We start from the raw sequence: 22,166 nt of genomic DNA on the forward strand, positions 1-22,166 counted from the left end.
ATGCATCAATCTGGTGCACAAATTAAGAGATTTATGGATACAGCTCCCAACACTCACAGAACTGTATATATTTTCAATACTCCAAAAACCATTAGAATATTCTCACAACCAATAACACATCATTGATATACTCCTCTCTCCTATCTTTCCTAGTCTGCATTCTTTCGTTATGCATATTTTACTAATCACTCCCCTTTTAAACAGTTGTTTTATTTTTTTACTGGACATTGGAATTATTTCTTAACTTTTCTCTCTCTCTCAAAATTATTGGTCGTGCTTTTTACACATAAAAATGTGTTATGTATTTATTGTCAAAGCATTTCATATTCATTGCTATCGGGATGTTAAGAGCATTCCATGGAATATAACAAAAAGTGTTTCTGAAATAAATTACATACCCCACCTTTAAGTACAATATTTCAGTAGTTACTTTCCACCTCTGCACAATGTACATAGTACTCAAATACATAGCACACACTCCCCCTTCTCAATATGTCTGAAGAATGAATGTGTTGCTGGCAAATTATTAGTCTTAGAACATTTGATTGTAATAACACATAGTATATAATATACACTTAGACAAATATATGCACACACAAGTCATTCAACAAAGTGATTATGCTCGAGAGCAAAACTGTTGTGGCAAACTTCATGTAAACAACTTTCGAAAAAACTTCAATCAAACGTTCAGATAGGACTGTTCCTGTTAAACAATAGTCTGACCATGTACAGTATATGGTTCTATCTGTGGGACAGAAACTCCACGTGGACTCACTCACCACAGTGTCAGTGTGTCAGCACTGAGAGGCCTCACAGTTTCAGACGGACTGCAGTTCGCCCTAAACAAGCTCAGGCCCCCTTACTGAGCAAGATTAAAAAACACATCCTTCAGTCTGCAGCAGCCATCTACAGCTGGTGTTTCTGCTGATTAGAAACTGTGCACCGCTGCAGCTACACCAGGGGTGTCCAAACTACAGCCCGGGGGCCAAATGCGGCCCGCGGACCATTTTGAATCGGCCCTCAGCAAATTCAAAAAGTATAATGGAATATGGCCCAAAAATGAAACTTGTGCTTGTCTTATATTGTACTTCTTAAATATAAATATATTTTACACAGTATTCATGTGTTAATAAGACCTTTTCAAATAAATTCAGTCAATTGAAGTTGGATTTTTTTTTTTAACATATCTTAGTTGATAAGAAAAAAGCCCAATAACTTTTTACATTATACAAGCTCTCAATACACCCTTCCTATTTCTCATTATTACAATCAAACTGAGGCTTATTTTTTAAGGGATGAGCTGCCAACACTTACAAGCATCATTAACCTACATTTCATTGATTTTGATAACTTATAACTGAACTTATGAGGCTGTATACCTCTAGTGAGTGATCCATCCCTTCGTATATTTTTCTGTATGTGGCCCTCAGGGGAAAAAGTGTGGACACCCCTGAGCTACATTGTCTGTAGGCAGTTGGGACAATTGTGAGAGTTATTTTGTTATGAATGTATATTCCCATAAAGGTCTGTAATTTAATCTTCTTAAAATATATATATATTTTGTAATGCCAATAAACGTGATCATTGGTGACTCTGAGAAAAGGTATTTCTTATAACAAATTTAAGAGACTCGAAATAACATTACATTTGAATTCTAAACTATTTATAAGATGGGGTCGAATGAATCACAGAATAAATGTGCAAACCATTGGTTGAAACATATCGTTATAATAGATTACAAAGTCCACACAAGTAATTACATTATCGCATTTAAAATGACAGATTATAATTGCATGTCTTGTTTACCACTTTATATATTTCTAAAACTCTTTGCAAAACGTAATACTATGTTTTCAAACAAAAACAGATGGATCAAACTTTGTTAGATAAAAAAATAAAATACCATTAATTTGAAAATACCAAAATGCGTGATGTCATCGGGCCGCGACAAACTATACGTTGAAATCGCATGCAAAGCCATTGTAAACACTACCTGAAATGTCGCTTTTACTAACATGTTTGGATATGTTACGTTCACCGGCTTCTTCCAGGATGATGCTGCCTGTCTGCCGGTTCATTCGAGGTTTTTCTCGGAGTCTTTCAGCACCGTCTGGGCCCGGTGTGGTTCTCAGCTGCAGCCGAAAAAGAGCCCTGAAGTCCGGGCATCTCCTCTTCTGTCAGCCGGAGTTACCTGCAGACATCAGATCCAGAGAATTCTCCTCTTCACTGAGGGTCAGAAGTGACGCAATTGGAAAGATCGAATCAAAACATTACCAGCTCGTTTACACATGCAAGGTAGGACCCGCACTCACCTGCACCTTACATACCTAGGATCTATTCTTGAGGCAAACCTCTCCTGTGACAAAATGGCATCCAATGTAATAAAAAAAGTCAATCAAAGAACTAGATTCCTATACCGGATCTCCTCTCTGGTAAACAAAAACACCCTGAAAACTCTGGCAGGAGCACTCATTCAAGGGTACTATGACTATGCTTGCACGTCATGGTACCATAGCACCTCCAAGGCGCTAAAAATAAAACTTCAAACATCGCAAAATAAACTAGTCAGACTACTGCTTGACCTTTCATCTAGAACCCACCTCACCTCTGCCCACTTTGACAACCTAGGATGGCTTAGAGTAGACGACAGAGTACAGCTACTTGCAATGGGCCTGGTCTACAAGATCCACTACACCTCTATGGTACCCATGTACATGTCAAAATTCTTCCCAAAGGTCAAGGAATACCATGATCATAACACCAGAGGGAGCTCCACAAATCATGTGAAACCCAGATTTGGCACAAAAAAGGGGGAATACACGTTTCGCAATTATGCCACATCAAGGTGGAACGCTCTTCCCACAACTGTAAAGGAAAGTAAAACTATACTTACCTTCAAAACCTCTCTTAAAGAGCACCTTCGGGGGAGAGCATTGCAAAACTGGCCCCGGTAATGGTACAAATCTCAACCTGTCGTTCAATGGACAGCTTCCCCCCCCCCCCCCCATCTATGTATATACTCGCATTTTAGACTCTGTTACTAACTGTATATCTGTAGACTTGGTATGTCTTAAATGTCCGGTTAGGATGTATTAGAACGAAATCTAAAATGAAAATTGTAAATAAGCAATCTGTATGTAAAAAACCACCTGTATGTACATTGTAAATAAGCCATCTGTATGTCAAATATGTCTTATATTTCTTAAATGACATGATGAATTGGAAATGGGGGACCCTGATGTAAACAAGACGAAAGTCTTTCTCCGGTCTGCATCCCCTTAACAATTGTATGTTTTGAGCTGTACTGTACTGTACCCAATATACAAGCTGTTAATAAACTTTTCAATCAATCAATCAATCAATCAATCAAGCACATTGAAATGTATTTAACCAGGCTATCTGTATAGAGTGGCGAAGTCACGCCCATCTACTTCCGGTCCATGCGACCTTATTTCGGAAAAATAATGTATTGAAGTCAATGGAGAGAGAACTTATCAGTCGATCCCGTTTGAATTGTGCCATGAATTACACATATAATGTTTGTCAATCTTAAAAAATGATTTCCATGTCAAAAAAGTCACAGTTTGTCGTAAAACTGTTGAAATATAAGACTATGAAAAATACGCAACAAGAAATACTACAAATCCCAGAGTCGCGTAAGTGATGTCACCACTAAGAGATAGCTAAGATCAGCGCCATATGATATATATATGGCTAAGATAACTTTAACAAGATGCGTGTGTGCTTAGTACCAGGTTGTTATCATACCAGCAATGGGTCTTGCTCGTTCTTTCGCTTCCCGTCTGATGAAAGGACCAGGAGTGGCTGGATCAAGTTAGCTACCTAGCTAGTAGCTAGCACGTTAGTTAGCATTACATCCGTGTCATTTGTATTAGCCTTAATATGAAGTAACATTAAGTAACCCAACATGTTAAACAGTAAGAGTAGTAGTCATATTTCGTGAACCCTTTGAAGAGTACTGTCACCGGTGTGATCATCTATAATACACAATTTAAGCCCGGGGGAGAAATGCTAACGCTAGCATCGGCGATCGCCGATCTTTTCTACTTCATGCTATCTGCACAAATGGTTGACATTAAACATTAAAAAGACCAGGCAGTTCAGAGAGAATCAAAGGAAGGCAGGCAGGCAGCTTTGCATGACATTCTTCTGGACGTGTTTCATTGTGGTGATAGTGAGGGTAGTCAATCGTTTTGTTGACGAGACAGTAGTGACGGCCATCTTGGTGACGTGTGTTGTTCTGCGAGACCAGAGATGTAGTTTCACACAAACAAATGTGTTATTTCACAGTTTTACGACAACATTTATTTTTTTACTTGCAAAATTATCTTTTAAATTGACAAACATCATATGTGTAATTCGTGGCACAATTCAAATGGGATCGAAAGATAATCTTTCTCTCTCCATTGACTTCAATACATAATTTTTCCGAAATAAGGTCCCATGGAAGTCCACCGGAAGGGGAGGGACTTCGCCACTCAGACATAAGATGGAGATGATCTCATCATATCCTACATGAACAAGAGTAGGGATTCTGCTTTATTTGATTAAAGTAAAAGGTCTATTTTTCTTTCTTTTTGATTGTTTTTAGTAATAGGCCTACCAGAGTCCAGCATACAATGTCATTTTAGTCAAATAACAAGAATATCAGTATCAAAACATATTTTGAGTAGGCCTACCAACAAGTAGGCCTACTCATTATGCATAGTTTTTTTTAAATATATCTATTACCCTGTATTATTTTAGTAAACATTGATATCATTATTATATAATGTCAATACAGTTAATATTATTATTAAATAAAGTACAAAGTGCATATTTTGACCTCTATACTTCTCATCTCCTGTCAGCTGGGTGTTTATTTGATTACATGTCAAAGTTATTCAAACATGTTTGGTTGTATTTGGTCTTATTTGCTAAGTTATGTGTTTGAGTCAAATACCCGACATGTAGACTGTTGTTTTCTTTACTTCATCAAAATGAGTAATACCACAGTGTATAAATACTCAATAAAAATACATACTTAAAGTATCAACAAGTACTCTGAATGTTGACAATGTATTTCAGCATTATTATCTTTATTAATATCATTACACTAATGTATATGGTACTGTATATATTCTTACATGTTTATTGTTAAATAATAATACATATTTATAATTAATAATGCATAATCATGTATTTGTTTATATTTTTGAATTAAAAATAGGAATATATAAATGATGTTCCACATGTTGTGGAGTAATAAGTGCACTAACCTTCTGTAGTGGGTTAGAAGTATATGTAGTGTAAAATAGAAATACTAAAGTACAGTACCTTACATTTACACCTGCAGAATTAGTGTTTGGTTTTGTATGGTATGTACAAGTATATTTATATTCACAGTGACAGATGATATGCATATATTCTAACAAAAATTAATAACTTTTGCAGGTTTGCTCTACCAGGTCCACAAAGAGGATATCGAAGCTGGCCTATCACAAAGGAGTTGTGATCGTGACGTGTCCGGGGTGTGAGAACCATCACATCATCGCTGACAACCTGCGCTGGTTCTCCGACCTGGAAGGGAAGAGGTCGGTGCTGCTGGATGTCTCATAAGAAATATTAGTGACACTGTCCATGTCTCTGACGGCTGAATATAAACCCATATTCAGTTCAACACTATTTAAAAAAGAGAAAAAGAAGGCGGAAAGGCTGAAAACCGCCTTTTCTGCCAATTTCTGCCATTAAATTGTGATTATTCTTCAACTCATTTTAAACACGTCTAGTCCATGTAAAAATATTGCTATCTTATTGTGCTTTTCGTCTGAAATGAGATAGGATGAAGACTTCACATATTGTTTAGTCATGCAAATTGTACCTAAAGTCATATAAATCCATTGGCCAATATGTGTAGGAACCCTTGATTATTATATGAGGGTAAAACAAATCTGATAGAATGATATAACATCATTTATAGATAATATTAACTGATCAAAACAAAGCTTTGACAAGCATCACTTACATTTGGCTAAAGTGACACTTGAGTTGAATAAGAAATGTGTTACTGCACTCTGGTGGACAAATTATGGAATGGCAACTGTCTGTAAATTACCCAAACATATTAGAATTTCTGGTTTAATATACCTAGCTAGAATTTGTACATAGCAGCGTATCTGTTTTAGAATAATTATTAAGTTAAGACAAAGTTATCCAGTTGTATTTAAAAACTAAATTCAAGAGCATAAGCAGTTAAAAAATGCACCACAGAAATTGACATATTGGAATCGCTCATGTGCTGTGGGTTTTTGTTGTTTACCTTTAAGGAACATCGAGGAAATCCTTGCTGCCAAAGGAGAGACTGTGAGGAGGGTGGATGGGAGTTCTGCTTTTGAAATCGTGGTGGATGAATCTGGGAAAGAAAGGTCACAATGTGAAGACAACACAGAAAAATCAGACCCAGAAAAACAACAATGATACCTTTAGTATGTGTATTGTGAGATGTTTTATATTTTATTCTATAATAAAAAAGCTGTTTCAATCAATGTTTTTTTGTGTTACTAATGTATTTTTTGTCATGGATTCTATGATTCTACGAGGATTGCAACCGATCAGAGTCACATGTATGCTCCTGCATTTTTTTAATTATATAGAGTATTATAAACGCAGCTAACTGATTGCAAATGAAACAGTCAAATGCAAGTTTATTCATTTAAAACTATTCATAATAAACTGTTTCGGACATTAAACTAAGACTTCATGTGTAAAATTCCAATACTCTTTCAAGGTTATAAATACTCATACTTCATCTTTATTACAATGTTATATTTAATCTAAACATGTGTGTACGTAGTTTGATCTTATTTGATGTAAATACTAAATGCAGTTACACTCCAAACTGTCCAGTGTTGAACCTTCATGCTGAGTTCTCGCGTAAACTGCGCTTTGTTATTGAGATATCCCTATGATATCGCGAGAACAGTGCGTTGTTATTGAGATATCCCTATGATATCGCGAGAACAGTGCGTTGTTATTACTACAGATAGCATAGCAAACACTCAGCCAGCCCGGCTATCTAGATATCTGTAGTCTCCTGAACTTCTGGACTGCGATGGATGTTTTCGGAGCCCGAGAGGAAGTAGGGAGACCCCGGAATTGTCCCTTCTTAATAGGGGTCAGTGGAGGAACAGCTAGCGGCAAGGTCAGTATCTGTTTGCAGCCAGAGGACTACGGATATTAGCATTCCTATTAGCTTAGCTTAGCAACATTAGCATTTGTCAAACTGTCAGAGCAACTGGCACGCCCCCGTCGCTCAGTTTCGTTTCACTATATCATCAACACACTGCAACTATAATAACATGTCTTCCCTGCTAATATTGAATAACTCTACTGATTCGTGTTTGTGACCTTTTAGCTTCAAATAGCTAACACTGTTAATAATTTGTCAATTCCCTCGCAGTGCCAAATCAGCTGATGAACATTAAGGTCACTGGAGACTGTCAGATTTCCCGGAAAACTGACAAACATGCATTGTGAATGGGTCCTTGCTAGTTACATCTATTTAATGCGGCATTACGATTGACATTAATAAAAATACACTTAATGTCAGTTTAGTATAGCCTATTCTGATCATGCAAGTAAAACTGGGCAATATGGTCTTCTCCCCATTTGGAGAGGGAATGGTGTCAGACAAGGAGACACTTTGTCCCCAGTTCTTGTTAATCTTTATGTCGATTATGCAACAGTTAAAACCTGCATTAGTGGTTGCATGATTGGTAATAAAGAAACATGATGTAAATAATCTTATATTCCTAAATAGGGCTGCACCAACAACAAAGAGACAATAAGTTGAAAGGCTGGAAACCGCATTTTCTGCCAAAAAAATTGTGATTATTCTTCAACTAATTGTAAACACTATGTAAAATACGCTATCTTAATATGCTTTTCCATGTCTCGTATCCGGACCCTGAGTCTGTACTGAAGTCTGATTTCTTGTTCTGCCTCAGTCAACAGTGTGCGCCAAGATCATGGAGCTGCTGGGCCAGAACAAGGTGGACCACCGCCAGAGGAAGGTGGCCATCATCAGCCAGGACAGCTTCTACAGAGTGCTGACGGCCGAGCAGAAGGGGAAGGCGCTGAAGGGCCAGTACAACTTTGATCATCCAGGTATGGTTAAATGGTGCTTTTTTTCTTCTTTTAACTGTAACTGACATTTAATCACAATTTCCACAGCCTATATGAAATATCACAGTGTAGAAATCACAGAAAATGCTAGCTGAGGAAATAATCACAGCTAAAGTGACACTCCTTATGATTAAATAAATCAAATACTTACTCATTTGCCGAGGGAGAAATCCCAATGGCGGTATAAATGAAATCACCGCCTCGATATCACTCATATCTGGAATTGTTGTCAGGTTTATATGCCAGATTTCTGTGGATCCCTGTAAAATAAATGGTGTTTATTGTTTAAAGGCTGCATGCAGTCTTACATTTCTGCTGTTTCCGTTTGTCTTGCAGAGGCATTTGATACGGACTTAATGTACCAAACCTTGGCAGACATCGCAGCGGGAAAAGTGGTTCAGGTGCCAACGTATGACTTCGTAACTCATTCCAGGTAAGAAGGAAGCAATTAACATTGATTCAGCCCTTATAGGAAATCTTTTATTTATTTATTTTAATTCCCATCAACATTGGATGTGCTCTTTTAGATTGGAAGAGAGGATCACAGTTTACGCGGCAGACGTGGTCCTCTTTGAGGGGATTCTCGTCTTCTACCCACAGAAAGTGCGTGATATGTTTCACATGAAGCTTTTTGTGGACACAGATTCAGACGTCAGACTGTCTCGCAGAGGTATTAAAGTCTTCCTCATACATTATTCCAGATGTGGGCCACCACAGTATATCCATGATGAAAAAATTACCTGATTTTCCTACAGTTTTGCGAGACATGACCAGAGGGAGGGATCTGGAACAGATTCTCACGCAGTACACAACATTTGTCAAGCCTGCCTTTGAAGAGTTTTGTTTGCCTGTAAGTATGTTTACTGCTTAACAACAAATAAGGGCTATTTTAGGGGCATAACAATAATACAGGGCTGGGTGAGGGGAAGAAACCACATTACTCACTTTAAAAAGTTGGCAAAAATATATCACACCAATTTTTTTGTTGTACATTTCTGATTAGTTTCTGGCACATTTATCGCTTTAATCTCAGAATATCTAATCTTTTTTTCCGTAATGTTATCCCCCTTCCCTGGCTCTTCAATTACTTTTTTTAACCTACAATAACCCTCCTCCATTTTATGATGCTCGTCACTGAATGTGTGCACATTTGGTGTTTTCTCAACAAACATTAACACATTTGTTTTTCTCTCAGACGAAGAAGTATGCAGATGTCATCATTCCAAGGGGCGTTGACAATATGGGTAAGTGTTTTTTTCCCCTAATTAAAATAATGTTCTGCTAGTTTCTCTGGAATGAATGCTTGACAAATCCGTTCCTCTCCCATCAGTGGCCATCAACCTTATCGTGCAGCACATCCAAGACATCCTGAGTGGTGAGCTCTGCAAATGGCAGCGAGCCTCCGCCAGCGGCCACACGCGGGGCTTCAAAAGAGCCATCTCTGAGCCGGGGGACCTGCAGAACGGAGCCCCCAACTCTGCAGGGAAGAGGGTCCTGCTGGAGCCCAGCTGCCGGCCGCACTGAGCCTTCACTGGGGCTCTGGAGGACGGATGTTTCCAGACTGTGGACATGAGCTCGAGACAGGATTGCTGCTACTGATTTGTGCACGAAGGGTCACGCCACCCTCCCTCTCTGCAGAGGTTTTAAAAAGTAAAAAAATGTACCCACAATCCCACGGTGCAAGCATACAGTGCTGCGACCACTCCATCATTTCACTGTAATTATTGCTGCATAACCAACATGCTTCTAGATGATGCTTTTCACATGTAACGGTCTTCCATGATAATGTTTCTCAGTGTTGGCTGTGGTCAGAGGATCAGTCACGGAGAGGGAGGGGAGGAGCTGCAACTCAAACACATTTTAAATATTGATTTATCTGCAGATTATTTTATATATTTAATCTATAACATTTCCATTTGAAAATCCAAGGTTATATCTTTAAATGTCTTCTTTTGTCAGTTTAAAACCCAAAGATATTATATTATATATATACACTTTGATACAGACAAAAGTAGGGCATATTATTGTAACAAATATCAAAAAGTTGCTGATTATTTTTCTGTCATTGGATTAGTCCTCTAAAAGTTGCAGCTCAGGTAAAAAGAGTTTTTAAATGTTTAATTTCTGTAATGCTTTTGCACTTTGACGTTTACATCTGCTTTTTTGTTGCTTAAATTCAGAGTATATCTAAATGATAGTCACACTAACCTGTTATCCTGCTGTTTCCCTATTTGTTTTAACTTATTTAAATCAAATCATAGTAGCGTTAAACTGAGTGCTTCCTTTCATTACTTACAGTTGAATACAAGCCTTACTTTTTTTAAGTTCATTTTGCACTGACCACTCTGTACAACAATAAATGGAAAAGTGTAAGTCCTTTTTGAGTTTGAAACCAGGAAGTGATGTTTCTGACCCGCACGCTGTGTATAGAAACAAAGCTGTTTGTTTTATTGGAGTTTGAGTGCACAGTGTGATGTGTTGGGTTTTCGACCATTATCCCAACAAAGGAATCCAAATGATTTACTACAGCACATTTTTGAATGACAAACAAACAAGTCACGAGGACTTCAGTCGCACACGAACACTTTCACACACCAAGGTGACCGGGACATGATCGTGACTGCCGGATGGTTCTCTACACGTGAGCACGGCATTCAGTATGACATTACATAGATCACAGCATCTTTAGTAATTTGTACTTTTTTGTGGTTTTTGCTTAGCTTTTTTTGAGTGCACATACGTATGGCACTTTGGGAGAAGCTAAGCTCTTCTCATAAACATCCTTTTTAAGAACAAAAGGAGCACTGTATATAATACATGATTCTTACACAAAATGTTTCCAAAAACTCAGGTTCCAGTCTGTGATGGCCATCCTCTCTGAGTTTAGATCCCCCAGCGGACTGTCCCAGTTCTCTGCTCTCGAGGGTCCGCTGTTTTGAGGGGAAACTCATAAGTCAATGCAGAGGATGACCGACAAATGGCACATACATAAAAGGAAGAGGAAGGAGAATCTCGGGAGAGAAATGGACAGCTCATTCTCACGAAGACAGAGAGCCCAGGGAGCAGACTTTGGTTATTTCCGTCTCCCTGTCCGCTCTGTGTGACCCCTCCTCGGCTTCCTCTCTACAGTCACAGTAATCCCAATTTATAATCTCCCGAGCAGCAGCTCTCTGTAAACCTCCGCTGTAGTTTGTTCTGCATCCCCCTGCAGTGAGTCTCCCATTAGCTTCCATTCGTCTCTGTCTCTCAGTCTGTAGTAAAGTGGAGTTAGTGTTATGAAGCACAGTTGGAGGTCAGTTTAGCCGGCCCCCGGGGGCCCTAGGTCTTCTCCTCACGCTCCGTCTTGCGCCTGGTGATGTTCCTGGGTTTGATCTTCTGCGACAGCTCCCACAGCGCCTCCTCCGCCAGGTGGTCGCTGAAGTCGTTGAAGAAGCACACGATGTCTTCGTTGCGCTTCAGATCATAATGCCTGAGATGAGAGGAGGTTTGATTAATGAGAAAACAAACCGCTCGTGTGGAGATGGCAGCGATGCTTTAGATTCAAATGTAATGCAAATCAAATTGTGTTTCCAAACAAATGATGGCAGTTATTACTGATTGATGTTTGGAAAGCTTTCAAATGATCCATCACAAGATGATGTGCATGTTCATGGTGCTGTGAATGTATCCCCATGGACTTACACTTGCTGGAAGCGCCGCATGCTGTCCAGGATGTTGAACTGCTGCCAGCGTTTGGAGAAGTTCACCTTCCCCTCGATGAAGTCGGGGTTCCCCAGGTGGACGAAGGTCAGGTCCTGCAGGATGAGACCCCTGGGAGAGCGAAGAGGGGGGTAAACGTGTGCTTCTCGGCTAAAAACATTTGTCTGAGTTTATGGTTGGTTCACTCACAGGTAGGGGATGCAGGGGGGCTCCACCTCAGAGAGAGCAGCTCGGTACGCTCTGAAGGACGACGAGCTGTCAATCAACGTGCAGTACTCCTCCAATCCCTGAGAGGAGAGGGACCAAGATTATTACGATCCTTTGCTGTAACTTGTGAATATACAGGTGCATCTCAATCAATTCACTCATATGATATGGATCATTACACACAAAGTGAAATATTTCAAGGCTTTATTTGTTTTAATCTTGATGATTACGGCTTACAGCTAAGGAAAATTAGAATATTGTGAAAAAGTTGTTGTGGACTCACGGAGTCACTAATCAGCTAATGAACCTGCAAAGGTTTCCTGAGCCTTTACATGGTCTCTCAATCTGGTTCAGTTGGCTGCACAATCATGGGGAAGACTGCTGACTTGACAGTTGTCCACAAGGAGGGTGTTGGAGCTATATATCTTTATATTATTTAATAGTTTAACATTTATTTTCTTGCTGTTTTATAGTGTTTATTGTAAATGTATTCTTAGTTAGTCTCATAAGTTAAAGTATTTTCTATGCTTTTATTTTGAAGGCATGTTTTGGGCACTGGGTGATTAGAGCACCTGGTGTAATTGTATATATTGGAGACAGGTGGGTGGTGGGAGCCAGAGCACAAGTAGGCAAACGGTTTTTTACCAGGGTGTTTCAAGCCAGCAAAAGGAAAGCCATAGGAAAGGCTTAAGGAAAAGGGATATAGGAAACCTGTTCGTTGTTATCGGAATAAACTGCACACATGGAGAATCTTGTCTGGACCTGGATCATTGCCCTGCGTAAGATCTGCTAACTAGTGCCTCAGCGGCTGTATTATTTTAAGTTAATTATCTGTTTTATTTCTATATGATTTGGGCCGCTACAGAGGGTAAGCCTCAAAAGGCCATTGCTAAAGAAGCTGGCTGTTCACAGAGTGCTGTATCCAAGCATATTCACAGAAAGTTGAGTGGAAGGAAAAAGTGTGGTAGGAAAAAGTGCAAAGCAACAGGGATAACCGCAGCCTTGAGAGGATTGTCAAGCAAAGGCCACTCAAACATTTGGGGGAGCTTCACAAGGAGTGGACTGAGGCTGGAGTCAGTGCATCAGGAGCCACCATGCACAGCCGTATCCAGGACATGGGCTACAACTGAGCCTTCCTCGTGTCCAGCCACTCCTGAACCAGAGACAACGTCAGCAGCGTCTTACCTGGGCTAAGGAGTAAAAGAGATGGTCTGTTGCTCAGTGGTCCAAAGCCCTCTTTTCAGATGGAAGTACATTTTGCATTTCATTTGGAAATCAAGGTCCCAGAGTCTGGGGGAAGAGTGGAGAGGCACAGAATCCAAGTCGCTTGAAGTCCAGTGTGAAGTCTCCACAGTCGGCGATGGTTTGGGGAGCCATGTCATCTGCTGCTGTTGGTCCACTAGGTTTTCTCAAGTCCAAAGTCAACGCAGACGTCTACCAGGACATCTTAGAGCACTTCATGCTTCCTTCTTCTGACAAGCTTTATGGAGATGCTGATTTCATTTTCCAGCCGGACTTGGCACCATGCCCACACTGCCAACAGTACTAAGACCTGGTTTAGTGACCATGGAATTACTGCGCTTGATTGGCCAGCAAACTCACCTGACCTGAACCCTATAGAGAATCTAAGGGGTATTGTCAAGAGGAAGATGAGAGACACGAGAGCCAACAATGCAGACGAGCTGAAGGCCGCTATCAAAGCACCCTGGGCTTCCATCACCCCTCAGCAGAGCCACAGGCTGATCGCCTCCATGCCACGCCGCATTGATGCAGTCATTCATGCAAAAGGAGGCCCAACCAAGCACTGAGTGCAAACACATGAACATACTTTTCAGAAGGCGGACATTTCTGTATTAAAAATCCTTTTTTTTTTTTATTGGTCTTATGTAATATTCTCATTTTCTGAGATACTGATTTTGAGGTTTTCATTAGCTGCTAGCTGTAATCACCAAGATTAAAACCAATAAAGGCTTGAAATATTTCACTTTGTGTAATGAATCCATATCATATATGAGTTTCACTTTTTGAATTGAATTAATGAAATAAATGAACTTTTCCACGATATTCTAATGTATTGAGATGCACCTGTATATGCACACATTCTGAGATCACTGATATCTATGGATTGAAAAAGTTAGAAAAGGGCAACGAATAATTGGTTCAAATAGTAAGCAAAAACAGTAGTTAGCTAAATGTAGCAGATTAACAGTTGAAATACTAAGCTAATATAAATAGAAAAACTGTTGAAATAATTAACTAAAAGTAAAAAGATATAAGTGACATTAATTAGCAGCAGGAATTGTTGAACAAGTTAGCTCAAACTAATGAATAACACATTTGAATTGCTAACAAGTTCAAATGAATAATGGATCAAGTGAATGGGACCCCCCCCTCATTAAAGCGTCACGGTGCTCTCACCTCGGAGGTCTGCTTCTGCCACTCCAGCCTCCGGATGGGCGCCGAGTCCAGGGCGGACAGGATTGCCAGGTAAGAGTTGAAATTATTCAACTTCCGTAAGTGCTGTAAAAAGAGATTTGTGGAAACATTATAGCACCAAACATCACAGGTGTCTACATGACAAGTAGAGATATTAAAGCCCAACATGACTCACCTTCATGATCTTAATGAACTTGAGAAGCAGCTTCTCTCTGTCCTGGGCTTTCTCCTGCTGAATGATCAGAGAGCGGACCCTGCAGGAGGAGGAAAACAGAGGGGGTCAACAGGTGCTCTGAGAGGGAACCCAGCCATTCATTAGTGTTTGTTAGCTAAAACCGCTTTGCTTTCACCACAATGTGTCTTACAAATAAGACAATATCAAGAAAGTACAATAGCATAGGAAAGGCTTGGAATGTAATCAAATGCAAATCAGAATGATACAGGACTACCACAAAGTAATATGTGAATATTCAGAATCACAAGACAAAAGCAGGAGGGCCTGTACGATTGACTTCCTATTCAAGCATTAAACTGTGCTTTGTACGTTTTACACACTACTAGTACTTCATATCATTTACTCAAAGCAGTCCACAGTTTTGGTTTGATGGCACAATACCAAAAGACTCTACCCTGCATGTAGGACGCTGACAGACATATCATCAGCGTATTTCAATCTGAATCCTGGATTTTCAGTTCATTGCTATAGACCCAAATGATCAGAGGAGAGGCCAGTGGTGGATTCTGACACGTTTCCATTGAAGGACCAACTCACCAATAGCTCATGTTGTTAAAGTGCTCTGTGAACTGCGTCAGGTTCGGACTCTTCTCCTCGTTCTGCTCCTTCGCCCAGAGCAGCACCTCTGGAATCTGGAGAAGAACAGTTACAGATGGAGCTCAAAACACAATCAATGTCAACAAACACAGGGAGCATTGATTCAAAGTAAACAGGAGTATGAATTCAAAGTAAACACCTCAAGTACCTCGATCTTATAGAAGAGCTCAGCATCAAGGAGAGTGAGCTGGTCAGCGATTTCGTGACTGCGGAAGTCATGGAGCGTCCCTGGCCTGTTAGGACAAAAAACTATGAGTTAATAACTTTTCCTTCAACTTTTACAAATACATGTACTCTCTACACATCACGTTTAACAGGATGATCAAAGACCCCATCACCCCAGCAACCAACTGTTCTGTCTGCTGAACGCCTGAGCTCTGTTCAGTGCCTCCATAACCCAAAGCCTTCCTCTGTCTGCATCTTACCATTTATGTATCTTAATAGTTATTACTCAGATAAAAAGTATTTTATTTCACTGTACAACATTTTATTTCACATTCTGTTCTTGTATATCGTATTATGTGTACATGTATATTGACTCCTGCATTTACTTGGTCACTTACAACATTTATTTATTTTTCACTTAATCTGCAGAACTTGCACATTGGTCTAGCATTAAATGAGTTTTTTAGTTCCATGTCCTATATATATTATGTTGCACTGTTGGAGGAACCTTTGACCCCGTACCTTGCAGAGACCCCCCGGGCAGCGAGCGGTTTGAGGGAGTTGGTGTAGCGCAGCAGCTTCCTCTGCTCCACTTTATCCAGGATGTTCTTCCGGAGGACCCGCGCGAGGCTGAGCTCTCCGTTACAGACAAGCGTGAACACCAGGTCCATCAGCTGCTTCAGGATGTCTTCCGTCAGCTCCACCAGGCTGCAGGAGGAGGAGAGAGGGGGGCATGGTCAACAGAGGAGGAGGGGGGGCGGGGTCGTGGTGATGATTTATTCGAGAAAATAAACAGCAGATGAATGAATATCATTTGAAAGCTGCTTTCTTGGTCCATAACATGTCAATTGTTCTGTAAGAACAAAACCCAAAGATATCAACTTAGATACGTTATAAAACTAAGAAAGTACTGAAAACCGTATTTCCTGCAAGGTCTGCATAAATAATACATTCAACATCAAAATATTTGGCAAATAGTTGTTATATAATATATATATATATATAATTGTTGAAACTCTAGTAGTCAAACCTTGCTTACACGTAAAAGCGTAATATTGTCATACGCAGTCCTTTTTATATTTTCCATGTCTCTATTGTTACACATGCATGTATTTGTACATGCATGCGTACAATAACAGCCTACGTTTCCTCTCCATATTCTAGTAAACACAGCTCCCTGAGGAGATGTCCGGCAGACGCTAGAGGAGTCTGAAGACCCGGACCACCAGACTCTGCAACAGCTTTTACCCACAGGCCATGAGACCCCCCCTCACACTATCTGAGTCCTGACCATCAGCACCAACACTGACTGTACCATACCCATCATATTCATACTGTTATACCCATCTATTCTTATTCCTATGCATATTTATATACCATACTCTAATCTGTTATTTATATCCTATGTTAAGTCACATCATGCACTTTTATTCTGAGACAGGAATTTTTAAATGTATGTCAGCTTATATTTTTAAATGTCTTATGCTCGTTTTGATCTTATGTGTGTGTTTGCATGTGTAGTTTCTTAATATTTAATTGTGGAGAGCTGAGCGTAAGAATGTCATTGTTATACTGTACATATGACAGGAGAAAGATCTTGAACAACACACTCTGGAAGTACTGTCTCAGTCCACTCACCACAGCTCGTCCACCACCCTCACCAGCACGAAGAAGGTGTTTTTGCTGACTCTCTTCTTGAAGGTGTCGGGGCTGTGGCAGAACCTGGTGTATGTGCTCAGTGGTCAAGGCGAAATACACAACAGTTCATACGGAATACAAGGTACAATAACATATTTACCTTAAAGGTTTCAAAGGTTTTGAACATTTATGTGAGAACACAATGATATGTGATATTTTTCTCTTATAAAATACCATCCCAACATTAACTCTTAATGTTGTGACCTTCACTGTGAATCTATATCGATTTATTTTATCCTATTTTCAGTTAAATTCTCAATTTGTTATAATATTTATTTTTGTTATTAAATTGTATTTAACATTTTAACTTAGATTTGAGATGTCCATTTATTGCCATTCCCTTTTTTATTTGCATTATTATATTGTATTATAGTTGATGTTAAACTAATGATTTGTATTTCATATATTTGAATACTATCCCTCTACCTGTTCCTGGAGGTCTCATCTATGAACATGTGTAACTAAAGAGCTGAAAGACAAAGGCAGTAAAACCAGCGTTCTGCTAGCGGCAACTAAACAGCCATTAAGCCTGGAGCGACATGCGGACGGATTTGAAAAGGATATCTGTAGTGTAGCTTCTTAATGAGTTCCTCTGGGGTTATAAAAGTCCTATACGTAGTCAGAAAGGCTTCACAGTACAAAACAAGATCTGTCAAGAAAAAAGAGAGACATTTCAGATGAAGAGCTCTGAAAACACATCATCAAATGTGAAGAACTGACACATTGCAAACAACTGAAGGCTATTTAAAATGCTACGCATACGAAGAGATTAGAAAAGTAATAAGACATCATTCCACAGATTCAGTCTCTATGAATGCATATCATTCTGTCTTTGAATATAAAATGCGTGCCTGTCAAAGCTGTGCAGTCACACACTGAGCTGTACCTTTGCGGTCTGTTTCTGTAGCGTGCACCAATAGAATATCTCCCGATCCAGCACGGACGTCAGGCCCGTCGTCATTCTGGGGGAATTAAACAGAGCAAGCACGAAGAATTAGAGAAAAGGAATAACAGGAGAGAAGACCATTGGTTAGATGTGAGGAAGGGTGATGCAGTCTAGCTCAAAATGTAGCTTGCATCTTTCCTTCTTCTGCCTGTTTTTATGTCTTGCTCCCCCCCCCCCCCCCACCACCTCCTCCTGTCCTGCAGCAGCTCCTCTGATGACGAAGAAAAAGTCAGACTTGTGTGTAATGAAAGCCTGAGCCCTGCAATCTGTCTCCAAGGCTATGAATCTTCCTCCTCTTCCTCCTCCTCATTTCTGATCCCTTCCAATCTGCTTTTTTGTAAACCAGTGGCGTCACATTGCCCCTAACCTTGCAGAGAGGAGCCTTTTCACACATCTGTCTGTCAGACTGCAGCACGCGGGACAAAGGAGGAGGAGGAAGGGGAGAGGTCTGTTCATTTAAGCTGTGCAGTTCCAGACGCTGACCTCCAGAGGGCAGCATGGCTCTCAGTGGAGCGGCTCAGGATCTGATTTCACATCTGACTGACTCACAGTGACCTTTAGCCAGCCGGACTAACGGGATAGATGTGCTTTGTGTGCTGCTGCTGCTGCACATTCTATAAACAGCTCAGCAGGAGGGTATTCTTACCGCTTGTTTTAGTGTTATCCTGCTCATGATCTCTTTGTGGTCGATGAGGGAGAGCTCGTCCACGTCCTCCTCATCGCTGCCAGCCGATTCTGGTGACTTCTGTCTCCTTAAACACACACACACACACACTAGTTATCAGTATAGAAAAACTCATTGCTTTTTGAGATATCATGGAATATAGAGGTGTCCCAAGCCACACTGCATACGCTGAAACGCTGATTCATTTTAGTCAGTGTTTAATCTGCTTCTTTCGCATAAGGAATGTATGTGTTTTCCATTGTATATGATCGTAAATTAAATATCTTTGGGATTCGGACTGTGTCTGATTTTATAGTTGTAGCTCTACAAAGTAGTTATAACCAACTTTTAAGTTAAAGTGACAAAATGTTGTATACTCAATATGGTCTGTCTGTTTCACTATTCTCCCACAATGCAAAGCTAGTCCACAGGGAGTAAAGAAGCTGGAGACTGGAAAGAATGCATCTGTGATTCAGCTTCAGGAACAAAAGCTATACAAAATATATATATTTGGTATCTTGTTAGGTAAAAGTCAAACTGAATGCATTTATTTGTTCATAAATGTTTGCTCTATAAATCTCTTCAAACAATGAAACAAATCCTTTGGAAAAACTAATAATAAAAAACATATATAAATATTCATTGGTATACATTCACAAAATGTTCAACTAAAACATTTTGATTTAAGTTGGACTTTGCTGCAGTTTGATTGACATCTGACAGAAAACGGATTGCATTATTTCTAGTATCTTGATTTATTTTACACCAACTTCAAAGCACTATATTAATATAGCACCTACTGTCCAGAGGGAGTAGCATTTAGTGTACATCATTTCTAAGGTGTAAACATTACATCTCTCACCTCTCCTTGTCCAGAGCCTCTTTGCTATTGGTGGAGGGGATCTGAGGGGAGGGATCCTGGAGCACATCGTCAGCTGTGATTGATTCCTGATCATGGAGGAACAGCAATAATCAACATGTGTATTCTAGGTTACACTGAACAGCATTAATGAATGGTCCCATGCAGTGAGAGGGCTGGATATGGATTATGAACCACCAGTGCATGCACCACTTTTGGTGGAAGGAAGATGAATGGACAAATGTCAGTACTACTACTTGGTTGTTTTATGTTGAGCACAATGCAGCTTTTTCTCAGTGCGAGCACGAGACCCAAAAGATGAGACCCAAAACAGAAAGACACCAAGAGGGTAGAACTCATACACACTGAATCTGTACCAAATAAAACTAAAAATACAATCACACACCCATACATCGTCTCTTCTGCCCTCACTTACATTCCCAGCACACCTAAAACACCCCCCGACAGTTCGCCCTGGCCATGGGAATACAACCACACACACGCTGTAAAACAAGTGCACTTAAGCAGTTATAGGGGAATGTTATTGAAAATTGAAAACCGGTGAACCCTAGAGAATCCGATTTGGAGCGGCGACATGTCAGGTGTTAGATCGGAACAAGGTTAAATACTTGTTACAATGGAAGTGCAGCAAGAGAGAGAGAGACAGCCAATCACCAGCCAGGCATCAGAAGACACACACATACAAACACACACACACATCCTTTCTGAATTCATGCTCGGTCAGGTTTGTCTGCATTCAAATTCCATTTCAGTGCCATCACTCGGAGAGATGAATCAATGAGAGCTGCAACAGAAGTCTGCCACTCAAACAGGCTCTGCTCACTTCAAATCCCTCGCCGCATTTCAAAATTGATTCACACTCCTGAAGCAATGGCACCAGTTGAATGGAATTGACCTTCGACCCCGTGGCGGGCAGCTACTTACTCTGAGGGAGCGAGGCAGCTCCCCATTGGCCTGGTTGGATGAGTACAAGTTGACGTACTCGCCCTCCCCGCCCTCGTCGTTTGCGCACTCGCTCTACGGGAAAAGAGGAGGGACACAAACCCGTAAGGGGAGAGAGGGGGGCACACAGTGTTTGCTTACAGAAAAGTGAATAGAGCGGTGCAGGAATGAGTCCCCGGGGAATTAGTTAGCATTTGACCACTTAAGGTTCCCTCGTCTCAAAGTGAACGTTTTGTTAAAACGTGTTTTTGGTTGTTAGCCTGACTTTGGCATTTTGACAAGGGAGCCCATGGGATGCCAACTCCCGGGTCGGACTACAGTCTGCACCACTCTGTATTTAAATAAGAAGACGAAGCGGCTAGCTGAGGTTTTGGTGTTGTAACGGTGATCATCACCAACACCAGGGGGCACTGTAGCGCACATCCATTGTAAAGGCGATAGTATTTACTGGCATTAAAGAACATGCAGTGCATCATGCTCTATGAAAAGACCAATAATCAGACTGCAGATAGTTTGTGGCTTTTGAATATGTCACTAACGTATCATCTGAGCAACAAACTGCTAACAGCAATCTGCTAAGGGAAGGGATCCAGGATCAGGGTTTATCATTGGTCTGAGAGTCGGTTCATATCCTCTAGTTAGCTCACCGATGAGGTGTGGAGCGAGTCAGTAAGAGAAGACTCAGAAGGAAGACAGACAGCCACAGAGCCCATTGAGCCGGCCAGGGAACCGTTGGGCCCGCCCCCCCCACTGCCATCCAGAATGGTGGCATTGGTCAAGGCAACCTGGTCCAAGCTCTGTGATTGGTGGAAAGAAGTGAAGCAGGACAAAAAAAAAGGGTAAAAGACCAGAGAGGTGAAGATAGAGCAGGTAGGAAAAGAGGCTGAAGCAGTGGAGGGGAAATAAGTCTTCACCTCATTCTCAAACACCCATGTGTCTGAACATGAAATGCACCACCCAAAAACCAACTGTGAAGATGTTAACATACATTATTGTTGACAAAAGAAGAATTAATCAAATAATACTAAGTCTTTTTTTATTTTCAGCGTCTCTTCCCCTCAGCCGGTCTCTGTCCTTTTCTCAGTCCAGACAATTGTGCTACTATAATATAATGCATCACGTTTGCGGCTAGAGTTGACATATTTCTGCACATTTGGCGAGGCAGATTGTTTTTTTATAACGGACCAGCAGTGAGAAACAATGATGAGAACAATAAGGAGGACTCAGAATAGCCAAGCTGTATCTTTAAACATTGAACCTGTGTTTCTCATCAGATAATGTTAGCATAACATCTCATGTAAAATAAGGTTGATCAAAGATACACAATTGTGATTTTGGACTGGATTGACTGAAAATGTCAATATCATTTGATGTCTAAATAAAAACTAAATTGCAGTTGCTGACATACATAAGAGGGAAACATCTTGTCTAAAAGAAATAGCAAAAAGAAAGATTTACTAATACTACATTCTACTGTAAAACTGGACTCAAATGTATGTGGTAAAAACGTAGC

The 22,166-nt window shown here is 40.3% G+C and overlaps 3 protein-coding genes across 19 annotated transcripts in view; 2 read left to right on the top strand and 1 right to left on the bottom strand.

Annotated features, from left to right (window-relative positions):
* The first annotated feature begins 1,899 nt into the window (after positions 1-1,899).
* dnlz (DNL-type zinc finger) lies at positions 1,900-6,545 on the top strand. Its single transcript, XM_034237050.1, has 3 exons — positions 1,900-2,295; positions 5,455-5,594; positions 6,327-6,545. The coding sequence occupies exons 1-3, from the start codon at positions 1,999-2,001 to the stop codon at positions 6,475-6,477; spliced, it is 588 nt and encodes a 195-aa protein (XP_034092941.1). The 5' UTR covers positions 1,900-1,998; the 3' UTR covers positions 6,478-6,545.
* A 490-nt stretch (positions 6,546-7,035) lies between these two features.
* On the top strand, positions 7,036-10,561 carry uck1 (uridine-cytidine kinase 1). The gene is made up of 7 exons (XM_034237046.1): positions 7,036-7,201; positions 8,007-8,166; positions 8,521-8,617; positions 8,712-8,854; positions 8,940-9,034; positions 9,380-9,428; positions 9,515-10,561. Exons 1-7 carry the CDS (start codon positions 7,112-7,114, stop codon positions 9,706-9,708), a joined length of 828 nt encoding a protein of 275 aa, XP_034092937.1. The 5' UTR covers positions 7,036-7,111; the 3' UTR covers positions 9,709-10,561.
* A 43-nt stretch (positions 10,562-10,604) lies between these two features.
* rapgef1b (Rap guanine nucleotide exchange factor (GEF) 1b) overlaps positions 10,605-22,166 on the bottom strand; it is a 63,791-nt gene continuing 52,229 nt past the window's right edge. For 10 of the 17 annotated variants that reach the window (XM_034237037.1, XM_034237035.1, XM_034237031.1 and 7 more), the window contains 15 exons: positions 21,301-21,450; positions 20,636-20,728; positions 19,694-19,779; positions 18,814-18,919; positions 18,108-18,183; positions 17,786-17,870; positions 17,162-17,254; positions 16,046-16,231; positions 15,498-15,591; positions 15,299-15,393; positions 14,702-14,780; positions 14,509-14,610; positions 12,073-12,170; positions 11,866-11,994; positions 10,610-11,653 (listed from right to left, as the gene is read on the bottom strand). In XM_034237037.1, the coding sequence (XP_034092928.1) occupies positions 11,503-11,653; positions 11,866-11,994; positions 12,073-12,170; positions 14,509-14,610; positions 14,702-14,780; positions 15,299-15,393; positions 15,498-15,591; positions 16,046-16,231; positions 17,162-17,254; positions 17,786-17,870; positions 18,108-18,183; positions 18,814-18,919; positions 19,694-19,779; positions 20,636-20,728; positions 21,301-21,450 (1,623 nt within the window). In that variant the 3' untranslated portion in view covers positions 10,610-11,502. Of the gene's footprint in view, positions 11,654-11,865; positions 11,995-12,072; positions 12,171-14,508; positions 14,611-14,701; positions 14,781-15,298; positions 15,394-15,497; positions 15,592-16,045; positions 16,232-17,161; positions 17,255-17,785; positions 17,871-18,107; positions 18,184-18,813; positions 18,920-19,693; positions 19,780-20,635; positions 20,729-21,300; positions 21,451-22,166 lie in introns of all 17 variants that reach the window. The other 7 variants (XM_034237043.1, XM_034237032.1, XM_034237044.1 and 4 more) reach the window with 6 other exon arrangements.

This window comes from Gymnodraco acuticeps, unplaced genomic scaffold, assembly GCF_902827175.1.
Source record: "Gymnodraco acuticeps unplaced genomic scaffold, fGymAcu1.1, whole genome shotgun sequence".
NCBI lineage: Eukaryota > Metazoa > Chordata > Actinopteri > Perciformes > Bathydraconidae > Gymnodraco > Gymnodraco acuticeps.